Raw genomic sequence first — 16,866 nt, forward strand, 5'->3', positions numbered from 1 at the left:
CTAAATCATTTCCTTCCAGGTCATGAATCTGGTGAATTAAAAAAATGTCATACTGTAAATTTTCTTAATGAATTATTGGGTTAAAATGTGTGTGGTACATTTCTGAGGTCTTGGGTTCAAATCCAGCTACCAGCCTACATGTGTGGAGTTTGCATGTTCTCCCCATGCTTTCATGGGTTTCCTCCGGGCACTCCGGTTTCCTCCCACATTCCAAAAACATGCATGTCAGGTTAATTGGCCAGTCCAAATTGTCCCTAGGTGTGAATGAGCGAGTGAGTCTTCTGTCTCTGTGTGCCCTGGCTGGCAACCAGTTCACAGGGTGTTCCCTGCCCTCTGCCCAAAGATAGCTTGGATGGGCTCCAGGACTCCCGCAGGTCTACTGATGATAAATGGTGCAGACAATGAATGGATGGATGAGTAAAATGTGAAGGTCTTACAATCCTCCTTCCAGTCTTGTATGAGTCATCGTCCCGTAAAGGGGCTTTACTTCAACTTGCTGGATGAAATGAGATGAGTTGTCAACAAAACAGTGCAGGGTGTTTTGGGTTTGACCATCAAGTGCCAGGCTCTTGATACTAGGAATCTGACGATAAAGGTGTTTCTCACCGTCCTTCGTCCGGCTGTTGGTCCTGAGGAGGTGTTCGCAGTCCTGGATGCTCACCTGACTGGCACTGTCATTTGTTATCTATCCATGAAAACCAACAGTGTTGTAGTGCTGCAGTTGCCATAGTTGGAGGCACACCCTGGCACACATGTAAATATTGGTTTAGATTTGGATTATTTAGTCCTTATGTCATTTTGTGGTGGCTTCATTTTGCGGCGTCTTTGGATGTGGGACAGTTTTATAATTGGATTGATGTAATTTTGGGCAAATGAAAACTGAACACAGCGGTCAAAACAACGAATTTAATTTATACCCAATGAGCTGTTTAAACTGTGTAACTTCTTGTACTGTATGGCTTTTCTCCATACGGATGCAATACACTTCCCATTATCTGCACTGCTTATCCTTAGTAAGGTCGCAGTGGTGCCGGATCCCACTTCAGTTATTTTCAGGCTGTGCAGGGGACACCCTCAACTGGTTGCGCTCATTTACACCTAGGGACAATTTGGACCAGTCAATTAACTTGACATGCATGTTTTTGAATTTGGGGGGGAAACCGAAGTGCTCAAAGGAAACCCATGCAGGCACGGGGAGAACTTGCAAACTCTGCACAGGAAGGCAGGTAGCTGCATTTGAACCCCGGTTCACCCCTCTTTAGACGACCTAATGATCCCGAGCTTCCCCAGGAGCACCATATCGATACCGAACTTAGCGCAGACGCCCGCTCCGCATAGTCCGCTGCAGCTCAGAAGCCCTGAACTCAAATCATCCTCCAGCCTCAGCCTCCCAGAAACTTAGATTACAGGCGCGCGCCACCGCACCCGGCAAGGATCTCCTGTACCAGTTGTGCCTTTGACCAGCTCTTGGATAAACTGCGCCTTCTTGCGGTCTTGTCCATGACGTCAGCTTTACAAATACAGCACAGTACTACTCAAGTCATGTTTATTTGTATAGCCCTTAATCACAAGGCGTATCAAGGGGCTGCACAGACCACAGATTTTTGAAAACCACGGACTATTGCGACACCATCCCCTGATCTAAAACCTGCATGAGGACAAGGAAAAACTCAAAAAACCTCGAGGAAAATGAGGAAACCTTAGGAAGGCACCGGACAATCCACCTTCCAGGATGACCAGGCTGCAATGGATGTCGCATTGACAAACAAGAAAAAAAATAACAATAAAATATAAAATAATTAAAGTATGATAAAAAATAAAAAATATACATTTACATGTTTAACCAACCCAGCTATCAATCAATCAACCAACCAACCAACCAACCCAATCAATCAATCAAGAGTTATTCAAATACCACGTTTCAGGCAACGAATTACAACTCAAAGTGCTTTATAAAACCATTGAAGGTACAATAAGGAAAGAAAATCAAACCTCCCACTTAACAACCCGGAACACCAAAATACACTTACACTCCCAAGGTGACACGCTTATAAAATGAGTACTGTAATATATGTAATTGTTCATATTTAGCCACAATAATAATTTCATATTTAGCCATGACTGAAATTTCATAGTTAGAGATTCTATAACTCCTTTTGTATAATGTGATACTCAAAATTTGTGAACAAAATAGTTACCCCAGAGATTTCGGTTCTAGTATCAGTATTGTAACACGGCGCTCTCTACTGGCACATGACGCTTTAGACCAAAAATCTACGGCGACCAGATGATGAAGGTGCTATATCTGAGTCAGATCAGGAAGCTCCTGCTACTGGTAACGATTGAAACCAGTACTATCTGTTTCATATGGGAGACCAAAGAAACAGCCTGGAGAGGGATAGGTGCCGTCAGGCTGTACTTGTCCAAGACACATCACATGGAATGGTTCTCTGATGACCTGAGAGGGTCAAGGGATTCGAGAAGGATTGAATCTGTTTAGTTGACTATAACTTAAAGTGACAGTGTGTATTTTTTACCACTAAATGTCGCTATATTGTGTCATGAAAACAAATGCTAAAAACCGCTAACTGCACAGAGTATAGTACAAACTACACAGACTAAAAGTGAATACATCTTTTTCCCATTTTTTTTGCCCAACCTTTTACAAGGTTTTTTGGGTACCCGTAGTAGTAAGGGGGCGGACAAATATGTCAAATAAATACAAATTTCTCAATTTAAGAGTCTTAAAAAATGTCATGATTACTGATTCGGTGCACCTGCGGCTGTCCCGTTGGCGCCAACAGCCCTGAGCGCTGATTGGTTCCCTGACTCCTTTTAAACCCCCAGCTTCTAAGAGGAAGCTGTCAGACCGTCCTGCGAAGCTACGCTTTTGCTAGGCAAGCTCCGTACCCTCTGACAATCTCCTGCCCTGTTTGCTCCTGCCTGTTACCTGTTGCCGACCTGTTTTGGACCCGTTTCTGCCCTTATCTTCCGTCCTGGCCATCGACCTGTTTTGCACTGTTTCCTGCCTGATAACTTTTTTTCTGGACTCCTTACTGCTCCCCTGTCCCGGCTATCGACCAGCTTTCCTGCCGCCCACGACTATCCTTGCTCGAAACGGAAGTGCCACTTCCGCGTTCCTGCCATCAGCTACCCGTGTCTGACGATCATCGGATCGTGGAAGCAAGCACTGCTTTCTTTCTCAATAAAACTGAGTAAAACGAACGCTATTGGGTCCTGTCTCCGTTTCTGGCTTGTGACAAAAAAAGATGCATAGCGCTTATTATTTAAACCAATACATTTTTAATATTATCACCAAGAGGTGTTGAATGCACACTGTCCCTTTAAAAAATGAATAGTACGAAAAGGGGACTTGAATATAGACGTCATATATCCTTTTTATTATGAATTTCGTCACATAATTGGATAGTTTTCTTTCTTGTTGGCGCTGCATCTGTAACTACAAGTCATGTTCCAGTAGCGAGCGTCGATACAATATAAATTATTAAATGCAACGTTTAGTTTCCTTTGTGACATCACACTCGCCATAAAACAAACAGGCTTTATTTATTCTTTTTTAAATAGCACTGCACATTGATAGGATACACAAACGGACAGCAAGAGACATGGAGGTGTGTGTAAGGAGAGATAGAAGGGGTTTTGAGGAAAGCACAAATTGAACACTCACAAAAATTATATATCAAATCAAAAAAAAGAACGTGAACAATGCCGCGTTTATATACAGTTGAAAATGTGCCTCTCATTTTTTTTCTCCTGTATAGACAATTTTTTAAATTACAACATTATTACACACCAAAAAAAAAGAAAGTCACACTCATCATCATTCTCACCACGACCAATAGTATTATTTTCTTACAGTTTTTCTCGATGTTGAAGGAAAGTGATTTGACTATGTGCTCCCTCTTCGGGTGTGTGGAAAATCATTTTAATATTTCTCGTTGTATGTACATAAAATTCGCTACAATCAATACAATCAAAACTGCCTGAGCTGAGCTGACATTCCGGGGGAAGGGGGGATTGCGTTAGTGTGTGTTTTACAGACATTCCAGACGTCAGTTGATAAGTGATTGAAAGCTCAGCAAAAAGGCCATGGGAAAATTATTTCTATACAAAAAAAACTAAAACGAAAGTACAAAATAAATAAATCAAGGGGTGGTAGTGTATGCAAAAGGTTATCAAACAGAAATGCCCAAAAATAATGGCTCAATTAAAAAAAAGTTTCTCTGTTTTCTTTTGAATTAGTGGGACGTTTGCAATGTAAAAAAATGCAAAAAAGGACATAAAATGAAGATAAATGTTGTCTTTTCACATTTATGAAATGTTTGCATCACATTTACAACACTCCATAAAAGCAAAAATAATTGGAAAAAAAGTAACAATAAATTAGTGAAGTTGGGGATAAAAGGAAACGCAAAACATTATGTCATGTTTTTTATCAATGGAATGCTCTCGATGTAAATCAATGCAAAGCATTTGTTAATAATATAATATTGAGATAAATGGAAAGAGGTATAAATATAGTGGAAGCTAAATCTCTTGTTGGTGATATAAATGAGTGGAGAGGTGTTGTAAAAGGATAGTGGGATGTTCAGATGTGTTCTAAGGGATGGGCCGGACACCCGTATGATGCGGCAGGGGTAAACCAGTGAAAGCTGCCGGGCCCTGCTGTTTAACAGAAGAATGTGTGTGTCACCCCGAACCGAGTGACATGGCCGCTTTCTTGTGTCCCGTTTTGTCTGGAGGGACGAAAGCATGACCAATTTAGGTACCGAGGTGCCTAACTTGTCTGGGTGTTTGGGCATTTGGGTTGGCCATGGTCCAAAAAATTTTGCGTGTGTCTTTTGCTACTTTTTCCCTTTTTTATTTTCTTTGTTTTTGTATGTGTTTGTCTTGCTGTCGGTCACCCCTCTCGAGGGATATGACCGGAGTAGATAGATAGATAAAGATAAATGTTCTACTTTTTTATATTCTTGAAATGTTTATATTACTTTTTAAACTATTCACAAGTCCCATTTTTGTTTTGAAAAAATGTAAAAATAAATTAATAAAGGTGGGAGAAAGTGCATGTGAAGGAAATGCAAAAACATAGTTTGTCTTGTGAAAAAAATCTTTTTGCATCAAGAAGATGTTTACAATGTAAAGAAATGCAAAATATCTTAAATATAAAATGTAGGTAATCTTTTCCTTTTTTCAGTCATGGAACGTTTCTATTTTAAAATTTGAAAAATTGCATGAATTAAAAAAAAAGACAAAAAAAGGTGATAAATTAATATACTGTTGTCCTTTGTTTATTTCATGGGGACCAGAACTCCCTGTGATATGTGAAAATCTGTGAAGTAGCACAGTCCCATTTTTAACATATCCTGCTCCCAGTTACAGTAGACCGGAGATAATGGATCGCGGCCACAATTGTGAATTTCCATTCCCTTCCAGAATAGTGCCTTCTGCCTTAGCAATATGGTATTAGGAATAATGGATTGCGGCCACAAGATTGCAGTTCATATTAGGCTGAAATACATCAAAGGCAGAAAAGACAAACTTCCTATGCTGGTCCCCACTAACAGCGATATGCAATTGGGGATAATGGATAGCAGCCGCACAGGGGCAGTTCACTTTTTGATGGACATAAGGGCAAAAAAGATCCACCTGGAAAAATCAAAATGCGCTTTGCCAGCCCCCGCTTTTACAATATGCGATCAGGGATAACGGATCGCGGAAAAATGTTCAACTCCGAGGCCAGGAAATACAGAGCACAGACAAGTGAGGGAATACAGTATATTCACAGGAATTATGGAACAGATTAATCGCAAAACTCAAGTGAATACTGTATTTCCCTTTTGTGTGTCCTTATATCTTCTATGCAGATTCAAGTCTAACAAAACAAAAATATGGATTACGAAAGGTTCACAAAAAGGGAGGAAATAACGGTGGCCGAATAAATTGTGCGTGTGATCACGTGGAGATCAGAGGTGTTGCCTACAATGATGTGTTCAATGACAAAATACAATACAATCAATTGTTTTTCTTCAACAAAGCAGCCTCATTCACCCAGCGTCACACTATACAGACACATTATTATTATTATCATTATTACTGTTGTCTGGTGATGTGGAACCCGGTGCACCACAAGCCGTTTTTCAGGCGGTTCCTTTACACGGCGTGTATACATTGTGCCGCTGAACATTGAAGTGGAGAAGGTTGGTTATAGGTCGAGTACAGCGTCCAAGTATTACATCGAATGTGTTGTGCGTAGTGTATACATTCCGTAAAAGATCGTAAATCGGTTTCCCCGTAAGAACCGGTGCGAAGGGGGAGGGGAGAGGGAGCGAGGTTTACATGCAGCTCAGTAGCGACGGGCATTCCCGTCCCGGATTTCTTTCTTGAAGATGATCCGCTGGTCGTCACCGGCGTTTTCGGGCGTTTCGGGTGTTTCTTCTTCTTCTTCCTCTTCTTCTTCTTCCTCACCGTCTCCCTCCGTGTCGCCGGACATTCCTAGGCGGGACTCATAGGACTGAAAATGAAAAAACGAGAATTACTGTTAAAATTTCCTAAGAGCATTGAGATGGACAAACTTCCTGATATTCCCACATTTTATGACTAAACCAATACAACATTCTTTAAACGGACAGTGTGTAATGTTTAGTGCCTCCTAGTGGTACAAAAACTCTTCATTCAGGAAAAAAAAACATTGATTTGAATAATAAGAAAAAACACATGAACCGTCGTACCAATGTTATTTTTTATTAATATCCATAGATCAAGATTTTTTTAAATTTCTTTTACATAGGGGAATCTTGTAGTTTCTGCCATGTTTGTCTTCCATCTTGCTGCTAAGCTGTGCTCATCTGGCACTGGTATTCATTTGCATTAGCCAATACCATCTAGTGGTCAATTCTTACACAGTGGACCTTTAAGTGAAAGCGATGATACATTTAGGAATGACAGATTCACAAAAGTATTAATTCATTTCACTTTTTAAAGGTTGTGTCCGCAACTTCAAATTTGTATTCTGTCTGCCGCCATCTCCTGGCTTTAAGTTATGATTGCAGCCTCAATCAGCTCATTCTCAAGTATTAACTCGTTTTTTAATCTATTTGGGTTGGCATTTGGGCTATATTTGAAACAGGCATTTTCTTACTTTTACCATTTTTAGGCTACAATGACAAAAACACCTGGAAATGAGTATGAAATCCCTCTTAACCCCTCCTCCCCCCCTTTCCTGCTTCCTAGTATGTTGTGAGTCTTTGAATAGCGGTGCTAAAAATAAGATAGCAGATAGGTGCAGTGGATTTTTTTTATAAAGGCTCTTTGAACTCGGTGGTACATTGTTAACACATACCTAAAAAAGAAAATGTTCTACTCTCTTTTAAGACACCTCAAACAATGAACAACACCTTCAATAAACAATTCAAGGACACGTTAGATATTGAATAAAGAAGAATGAATTTCTGAGATACGTTTTTTTGACGCTACAGTTACAAAATGTAATTTCTGTGTTTCTATTTTATATAATTTGGGACAAGAGTTGACCTTATTATTTTCATACTTTTGTTGTTGTGGTGTTTATTTAAAAAAATTGAAGTTGAAAAGGTAAAATGTATATCATTGGTATTTGTTTGTAATTTGTCATGATGACATGTTTATATTTTTTGAATCAAGATGTATCAGAAAAAATGGGAATAAAAATGATTGGTAATAATTCGGTAAGGGCTAAATTCAATGGAAAAAATGTCCCCCGTCTTTTTCCCAAACACACAATGGCACACATCAGCGGCCCAAACTCCTGTGCCTGCCCCTGCTCTCAGCAATTGACGATCGGGGGTAATAGATTGCGGTCACAACCTTGCCTCAAAATGCCTTCTGCTGGTCCCCCGCTTGCAGCTATATGGATAATGGATCACTGCAGCACAAGTGCAGTTCATTTTTTGCGGAAATAACTGCAAAAAAAAAAGAGCCTTCATGCCAGAGAAAAGTGCACTCTGCTGGTCCCCGCTTGCAACAATAGGCGATTGGGAATAATGGATTGCAGCCGCACATGTGCAGTTCACTTTTACTTGGAGAGAATGGGCAAAAATGATCTGCCAGGCTTAACAAAATGCGCTCTGCTACCTCCTGCTTACAGTAAAAAGCGACCGGGGATGATGGATCGTGTCTGCAAGGAGGCAGTTCACTACAAGCAGGAAGAGCATTTAATAAAGCACAACAAAAATTGCTCCGTTCAGTCCCCGCTCGAAGCAAAAGTCGACCGGGGATATTGGATCAGGGCCACAGAGAGTATTTAGTTTTAGACGGGCCACAACAGCACACTTCAGCACCCCAAACCGAAAAAAGTGTGCTCCTCGATCATGTATCCAGTAGACAGGCAGCAAGGCTTGAATTATTGTTTAATATATTTTCATTTTTAATTCTAATATAAATTCAAACAAACATCCCTATCCAATTTTTACCTCCATGGGATTGACAATGATGGTGAGTGCCGAGTCGTCCCATTGGCTGCTGCCCTCCTTGGCTGCCTCTCGGGCTTCTTCGCTGCGGCGATGGATGGAGCGGATCCGGAAAATACCCAAGACCACCATGACCACCAGGAAACCCACGCACACCATGATGATGATAGTGGCGGCCCCCGGGACCACTGACGGACAAAACAGACGCGGGTTTGTCAACAAAATCGACTACAGTTAGCATGAAGAAAAATGCTTTTGAAAGTATAAAATTCAAACTTTCAAGTTCTAATGTGTAATATTTGACCGCTCAATGGCTCTGTGTTGTCTGGTACGAGCAAGGGCCAGTGATACACGGCAGAGCCTGGCGGCATGATGCCGGACAAACAGGGCGCCGGTCTAAGTGGGGATTCCACAGTGTAAAAGAAATACCGAATTCTCGGCCTATGATTTTTTTAATAAGAAAATTTACATTGAAGTGATAGTTCATGTACTTTTACCCAGTATTTAAAGTGTTTTTTTTAACTGGATACAAGTTTTTGCACTATTAGAAGGCACTAAATACAACACACTGCTCGTTTAAGGTGAATAAGATGAGTCCATAAGATGCCTGCCTGCTATTGGCTTTTGGCATGGCGATGTGCCATTGGCTGAATTAACTCCTACAATGCCTTTGTCTTTTTTCAGCCTAGAATACTGTGTGTTTTGTGAAGATTTGGCAAGTTAGTGCAATATAATACTGTATTTTGTATTATATTTGCTTGCAATGATGCAAAAGGGAGAGGCAAAAAATAAGTAACCATAGAAACTCTAATATTTCTGTTTGCTCTTGGTCTACGTCATATAAAAGGCTGGCCTGCTATTCGTTTTGGATAGATAGATAGATAGATAGATAGAGATGAACGTGAGCAATGATTACAAAAATCTGACCTGAGTTACGATGTAAACTTGGTAAGGTGTGTCCGCTGAGCTCGCCTGCATGTTGATGGAGAAACTGTTGTTGGGCAGCCATCAAGTGGGACGGGTGGTACATGCTGTCCAACGAGTGGAGGAAGTTCACCTAAAAAGGAAACAACAGACTCTCACAATCGATACATACCTGGATTTTTTAACATGATTTTTCTAGGGCAGGTGGGGGCAAACTACTGTCCGTGGGCCACATGCTGCCTATTATGCTTTTTTATCAGGCCCACCAAACAAATTTGGTCAAAATATAAAAAAAATATGTATAAATGTAAATGAAATAATATGGCAAAACATGTTTTGGGTTCCAACTTAGCCCCTATTGTCGTTTTTGTGTCCGCAACAAAAATACTACTTTTTAAATACTACAAACAAACTTCAAAATTATTTCCAAACTAAATATCCAATTTCGTGCTTGAAAACAGGAACCTGATATATATTTTTTGCTTTCATTCGGAATAGAAAAAATACTATAAAAATGCTACCAAAATACTTCTACAGTAATACTACAATGCACAAAAACTTACAGAAATATGATCACAGAAATACTACAATAATCCAATTACAGAAATATGACAAATATACTGAAGAAATACTACAAAAATACTATGGAAATACTACATAAATAATACAAGAATACTAATAAGGAAATACTTAAAAAAAATACTACAGAAATACTACAAAATGACTACCTGTCACAGACCAGAACGGACACAGGACTGAATAGCATACGTTTCTCAGTTTTTATTGAAAAGTGAGGGAGAGTAAGGCTTGCTTGCTTGATCCGAGGACTGACGGAAAACAGGAGCGAGCGAGGCGGGAGTGACACTTCTGTGTCGGACGAAGACAGGCGGGAATAGTAAGTCGTTTGGCCGGGGCTGGAGATCAGAGGCGATGTCGAGTTTGTAATCAGGGTCATAGGCAGGAGGCAGGCGAGTAACGAGGCAAAGCGGGTCAGGTAACAAGGGCAGGCACAATGGGCGTAATCAGGTCCAGAAACGGGTCAAAAAGGAAGATCAGGCAGGAGAAAGGTTTAGCAGAAACTGAGTCGGACGGAAATGCTCACTGAGTGGAATACAACAGTTAGCAACGATCTGACAATGACTGAGAGGAAGCCGGGGGTTTAAAAAGGGAGTGTCCACCCATCAGCTGTCTGGGCTGTTGGCGCCAATCAAGCCGCCGCAGGTGCTCCAGATTGACAATCACGACACTACCATAGAAATACTTAACAAATACTTCTATGGGAATACTACAAAATAAGGGAATGCCACAAGAATACTACTATGAAAATACCACAAAAATACTAATGCAGAAATACTAAAAAAATACCACAAAAATAAAAAAATACTAAAGAAATACTTCAAAATACTTAAAAAATACAATCACAGTTTACCACAGATCCTAAAAAACTAAGCATCAAATGTAATACTTAAAACAGGGATTTAATATACAATTTTCTTTAAGTGTGAATGTTTCAAAACCAATTTAATGAAACTATCCATCCATCCATTATCTGCACCGCTTATCCTCAGTAGGGTCGCGGGGGTGCCGGAGCCCATCTCAGCTATCATCGGGCAGTTGGCAGGGGACACCCTGAACCGGTTGCCGGCCAGTTGCAGGGCACACAGAGACAGACATTTAATGAAACTAAGCTATTTAAAAAATATCAAGAAATTTAACATTTAGAAGTCTGCGTATATATTTATTATTGAATGAAAAAAAAATTAGATCTACAGGATGGGCCCTTGGTCAACTTTTTTTTTATTCAATGTGGCTCCCAACTCCAAACAGTTGCCCACCCCTGTTGTACAGGAAGTTGTGCTCACCTCCAGGGTTAATTCGTTGCTTGTGTATCTGCCGTTCATTTCAGAGCAGGAGAGGCGGAAACGTCTCTCGAAGCGGGACGAGCTCCTGGACAGTCGGTAGTGGACGGAGCGCAGAACGTCCTCGTACACGGAGATGGATTCAGCACCTGCAAGGAGATAGATGTAAGGTGGAGTGGTTTGAGAAGTATATGATAATGTGTACACTGTAAATAATTAGGTCAACAATTGTAAGGATCTGCCACCCTCCTGTAGAGGGCGCCAACCAGGGGGGAGTGGGCGTAGTTGCAAACATCAGTGTCCAATCTTCCCACACATGATCTAGTTGTGGTTTCTTTACTTTATACTCATACAAATTAATAAGGTTTTATCATGTAAAAAAAGAAATAACCCACCAGAAAGGTTTTAACTTGAACAAAGTAAGTTAGAGTTATCTTATGTAAACAAAAAATTGATAAACAACCCCCAAAAATGTCCACATTGAACAAAACAATAGGGTAATTTCTGTAAAAAAAAACTGAAATGTCTATCTTATACAAAATAATAGGCTTATTTATAGAAATAAAAACAAAAAAATAACCCTAGAAAAAGTCCATCTTGTACAAAAAAATCTAGTTATCATATTATTAACTGTAAATCATATTAATGCAGTAGTTAGCACATTCCCCTAATAGGCGAAAGGTCCCCAATTCAAGACCGGGTGGAAACATATGTTGGGCTGGAGAGGGATGGGTGCCACCAGGCTGTACTTGCCCAAGACAAACCAAAGGAAATGGTGCCCCTATGACCCGTGTGGTTAAGGGAACCAATCGACCAATCGACCAATCAACCCTCCAACCAGTTTGAGGGTGTCCTTGTGGCAAACCCCAAAACGCCCCCCAAAGACCTAGACCTTCTTGCACCAAAAAAAAACAACCTTCCATTGACCTGTGATGGCGATGTAGGCGGTAGTGTTGATGATCTCCAAGCCTCTCTCTCGCACCACTTCCATGTCCACCAGGAGCTCTTCCCTCTCCAGGTCCAGTTCTTCCCCCAGAGGTTGAACCTCGCAGCCATCCAAAGTGTGCGCCACCGCATCGGACATCAGTGCTGCACAAAAGAATTGCGATCAAGGAAACCAAATCATACAGATTTTGTGCAATGCCTTATGTGTACAGACAGCTATGATAATGTCACTTGATAAGCATGAGTGATGTATTTTCGTAGGCATGTGTAACTTTCAGTTATGGAACACTTGTATTTTCACTTTATGAATACATCCATAATAAGACACATTTTTTTAAATATCACTTGATAAATTTAAGCTCGAGATTCTCATATATTTCTCTTTGGAGACATGTTTACTGGCTGTATAATGGTGTTGTAGTTGTAAAAAATAAAGAAACACAACTTTTCCCCCCCTACTATAGCATGAAGTTAGAAAAAGTAATCTGTATTGTAAATGTTTAACTTTAATACTGTATGTACAGTCATGATTGTATGTTTCCTTCACTTATAACCTGTTTATCATTATATTTATTCATTTATAACTTCTTAATTTATCATTTTTAGTCGTTATTATATGTCAATTTGATTTATATATATATATATATATATTTGTTATGATGCAGTTTCTACATTGTTATAGCAGTGCCTATTTTTTTGCCAGAAAGTGGCCATGAATGACATCAGTACTCGTAAGAAGGGTTGTGGTTCAGTGAAATTTTTAGTACTACTGTACATTATGTTTCAGTTTCCTCAAAATTTGGGTCTTCGGAACCACTCTTTTAACAAAAAAGTGCCTGTCCACCATTTTCTATTCCCTTAGATTTCTGACTGCCCTTCCAGTATAAAAGTGATTGTCAGCCATGTTCGCCTTTGCACTCGTTACGTTTGTCATGTCATGTTCATTGGAATAGCCCTTGATCACAAGGAGGCTCAAAGGGCTGAACAGACCACAGACTAGGGTTGCACGATTTTGAAAAAAAAAAACTATGCTTTTTCAGACCTAAATTGCAATTTTGATGCAATTTTCGATTTTAAAAGAAAAGTGCTAGCTTTTTTTTTTTTTTTTCGGGGAGAACTTAAACATAATGAATTTCCAGCCAATGTCACTCATTTGTGCCCGTAATATTCTGCAATAAAACCTCAAAAGAATTGCTTATCTCCAGTTCTTTTTTTGACCAACTTCTCGTCTCAAAACCCCAACATAAAAACAAAGAACACACCAGGGAAGAAAAGCCATTCCTCTTCAGTCTTCAGAAGCAGAATTTGATCAGTCATCGGTATCAGTAAGATTAAAAACAGATATCATGCGCCTCTTTTTCTTTTTTTAACTTTCAATTTCCCTCAATCGTGACTCACCACCACCTTCCATGCCTTGAGCGGCCGTGTTGACGGCGTGAGTCAGCGAACAGACGATGCGCAGCTCGGGGAAAAGGGGTACGCCCTGCGGGGCTTCGAAATCAGGGGCCGGGCGGGCCAAATGGGGGCCCACTCCAGACAGGGAGATTTGAGGGGCGTCTGGTTGGAGGACCACCAGGTAACCTTCTAGCGGCTTTAGGGAAAGACAGCTCTCTTCGTTGAAACATCTGGAAAGAAAAAAAGACAAATGGTCAAATGGTCAATTGTGACATGAGAAAAACACAGAAAAACAGCGCCCTCTCCTGATCTCCTTTGACTACCACATACAGAGATCAATTCAGCATCCTTTTAATTCTTGGAAACATTCATCTTGCATAAATATTGTCATATGGATGCCATGTTATAGAAACATATTTACTCAATCGTTCTTAAGCTGGCACGACGGTATCGGAACGTGCATTAAGCTATCTGATTCCGCCGCTATCAGAGTGAGCAGCTGCTTCTATCAGATTCTCCGGAAGGGCCTGCTGTTCGGCCATCTGGGTTGACTTCATGGCCACATATTAATCTCGTCTTTAAGCATGCAATCAAATGAAGAAAGGAGACAATTTTAATGCATTAGATCCCGGGGATACAATGTTATTCTGTTCTGAGGTAGGGAAGTTAAATTGCTGAATAGTTGGGATAAAAACCTATAGTGATACTTACTTAATGCCGTATGAACCCCGTGTGCATCAGTTTAAAACCTTTAAGTCGCAATATAATACATAGTAAGTTCTGTTTGTGTGTTTCTTCCGTACATATAGATAAATGTTCAAGTGTTCAAAGTGTTTATTGTCATATGCATAGTAAAGAACCACGGTTCCCTGCAAAATGAAATTCTTACTTTGCTGTCCACACAGTTGCCAGCGTAATAAAACTAAGAAACTTTATACATGTGGAAAGAATATTACGAATATTAAAAAGATGGGTTAAGGGAATAAGATAAAAGTAAGATAAAACACAAATAACATTAGAATTAAACATACATGTAAAGAAAAAGTAAAATCTAAATACTTTTTAGTGTGATGTGACTTAAGCTGGTAAAGGAGGGTAGCAGGTGGAGGCAGATGGAGGGGAAGGCAGTGGATTCAAAGGAAAATGTATTATAAAACCTCAACTTGCTAGGATTGTCATGGACTTAGAACATTTCCTTGCACCCCTTATTTTTAATATTTTTAATAATAGTCCTGATCGATGATTCGTTATGGTCATGCAACTTATCGAAGGTAGCAATTTGTAGGCGCTCTCTGTAATTTTTGATAACCACAATCTTTGTTTCCCTGTTTATTATGTTTTTGCTTCTCCTTTAGCATCACTGCAAGCCTTGGGACCCATAGCGCATAAATACAGTACAAAAACATATCGGCCATTCCCATTTTTACGAATTACAAACGATTCTGAACTGATCGAAGATAAAGGCCTTGTGGGAGGTCGTTCATCCAATAGCATATCTGCATTTTCATGATGCCATGACGCACACTAATAGCAAAGAACCATTATACAAGAATTCGACAAATGGCAGACGGGCATCATACAGACGTAAGTCGTCATACACATTAACCGCAAAATAATGGTTATCGATTTCATTGGGTGGGGAAAATGCCATAAAGAGGGGCCAAAAAACATCTTATTCCACACCTAGGGTGAAAACGTCATAAGGCGGGGGACACAGTGTACAGGGGTTCTACTATATTTTAATTTTACAACCCTCAAGAATTAAGTTTGATTTGCTCTACCCTGACAGCATACTATTTTTTCCTCCTTCCTCTCTCGAGCTTCAGTTTAAATATAAATATAAATACACAGCGCACCACATACGTGCACTGAACTGCACTAATCTGCGGAGGAATTAATATTTCAGCACTTTAAAGCGAAAGCCAAGCGAGAAAGTTGTGAAGACAGAGGACACCGGGGGCGCTGACCCGAGGAGAGAGCGTTCAGAGCGATTTATTAAATCCGTCACCTCGTTGTAAATGGTTGAATAATAATCGATCGGCGCAAAAAAAAAATGGATGTTACATTACAGGTTTTTATTGTCCTGGGGGAAAAAAGCGACAATAAAAAAAACATCCAAGAGAGTGTTGCCTGCTTGAAGCTCCTTTTTCTTTCTAAGAATTATGCAACATTAGTAAATAAATTAGTAGCCAGGACTGAGAGAGTGAGAAGAAATAAAATTAAGGTCGTCTTAACAAGAAGAAATTTTTTTTTTTCTTAGACATCTCTTTTTTTTACCCACAAAGAAACCTAATACAAATTCTTCGTCTACTGGGGCAAAACAAAACAAAAACTCAACTCATTTATCCATGGCTAGCATACAAAGTACCGGTAGGCAGATTATTTAACAAGTCAGAAGTTACAAAACCAAATGCCACCCTACAAAAGGCTACAGAAATGTTACACAACAAAATATTAAAAATCAAAACACCACTAAAGGAAAACGTTACAAAATGTTATAAAACATACAATACAAAACACTACAAAACATAACAAGGTGAAACATTACGCAACAAGTCTACAAAACATTACAAAACTCAATTCAAAAAAACAAAATTCTACAAGAAAAACTACTACTACATCAAAATAAAACACTACTAAAGGAAAAATATACAAAATGCTACAATAAATATAATTTAAGCATGACAGGTTTTATTTTAATACAGTATAAATGTATTTACTAGAAAAAAATAAATCATGAAATGAGCAAATGTAAGTATCTTTCTTAAATATTTGTTATTTTGTAATATTTGAAACATATTATTTGCGTAAAATAATCTTCAGATTTTTACTGTAAAGACAAAATGCCTCGTTGTAACAGTAAATAATTTTCTTTTTAATGTTTTTTTTTTAATTAAAAGAGGTGTTCTTAAAAAGTTTATAATTAAACATTTCTCTTTTAAGTACCGGTATGTGTTAACAATGCCCAACTGAGTTCAAAGAGCCTTTTTTATTTTCATCACTGCGCCTATCTGCTTTTATCTTATTTTTATCATTTGAGTTCCTGCCAAGGAGCACATTAGGCTGAAGGAAAGGAGGCGGGAAGGAGGGCGGTGGGAAGAGTGATTTCAGGGGCATGCACGCAGTTTTCTTGTATTCTTGGACGAAAAGGGTGAAAGTAAGAAAAGACTGTTTTAAATACAGTCTAAATGCCGACCTTAAAACCATGAAAAAAGAAAAGTTTATTTGAGTGCATCTAAGAGAGTGCACGCGCAAAACAAGCAGCTTGACAAAGGCTG

The 16,866-nt window shown here is 39.5% G+C and overlaps 1 protein-coding gene and 1 non-coding gene across 2 annotated transcripts in view; both read right to left on the reverse strand.

The window, feature by feature from the left end:
- Positions 1–1,132: 1,132 nt before the first annotated feature.
- LOC148372205 (signal recognition particle RNA) lies at positions 1,133–1,430 on the reverse strand. Its single transcript, XR_015849839.1, has one exon.
- A 3,857-nt stretch (positions 1,431–5,287) lies between these two features.
- Positions 5,288–16,866, reverse strand: part of clstn3 (calsyntenin 3) — a 45,090-nt gene continuing 33,511 nt past the window's right edge. The window contains exons 14-19 of the mRNA XM_088326833.1: positions 13,592–13,818; positions 12,176–12,337; positions 11,252–11,397; positions 9,393–9,522; positions 8,469–8,653; positions 5,288–6,532 (exon numbers count right to left, since the gene is read on the reverse strand). Of these exons, the coding sequence (XP_088182959.1) occupies positions 6,365–6,532; positions 8,469–8,653; positions 9,393–9,522; positions 11,252–11,397; positions 12,176–12,337; positions 13,592–13,818 (1,018 nt within the window). The 3' untranslated portion in view covers positions 5,288–6,364. The remainder of the gene's footprint in view (positions 6,533–8,468; positions 8,654–9,392; positions 9,523–11,251; positions 11,398–12,175; positions 12,338–13,591; positions 13,819–16,866) is intronic.

Source organism: Urocampus carinirostris, chromosome 2 (assembly GCF_059441175.1).
Source record: "Urocampus carinirostris isolate Australia breed hairy pipefish chromosome 2, RoL_Ucar_1.0, whole genome shotgun sequence".
Lineage (NCBI taxonomy): Eukaryota > Metazoa > Chordata > Actinopteri > Syngnathiformes > Syngnathidae > Urocampus > Urocampus carinirostris.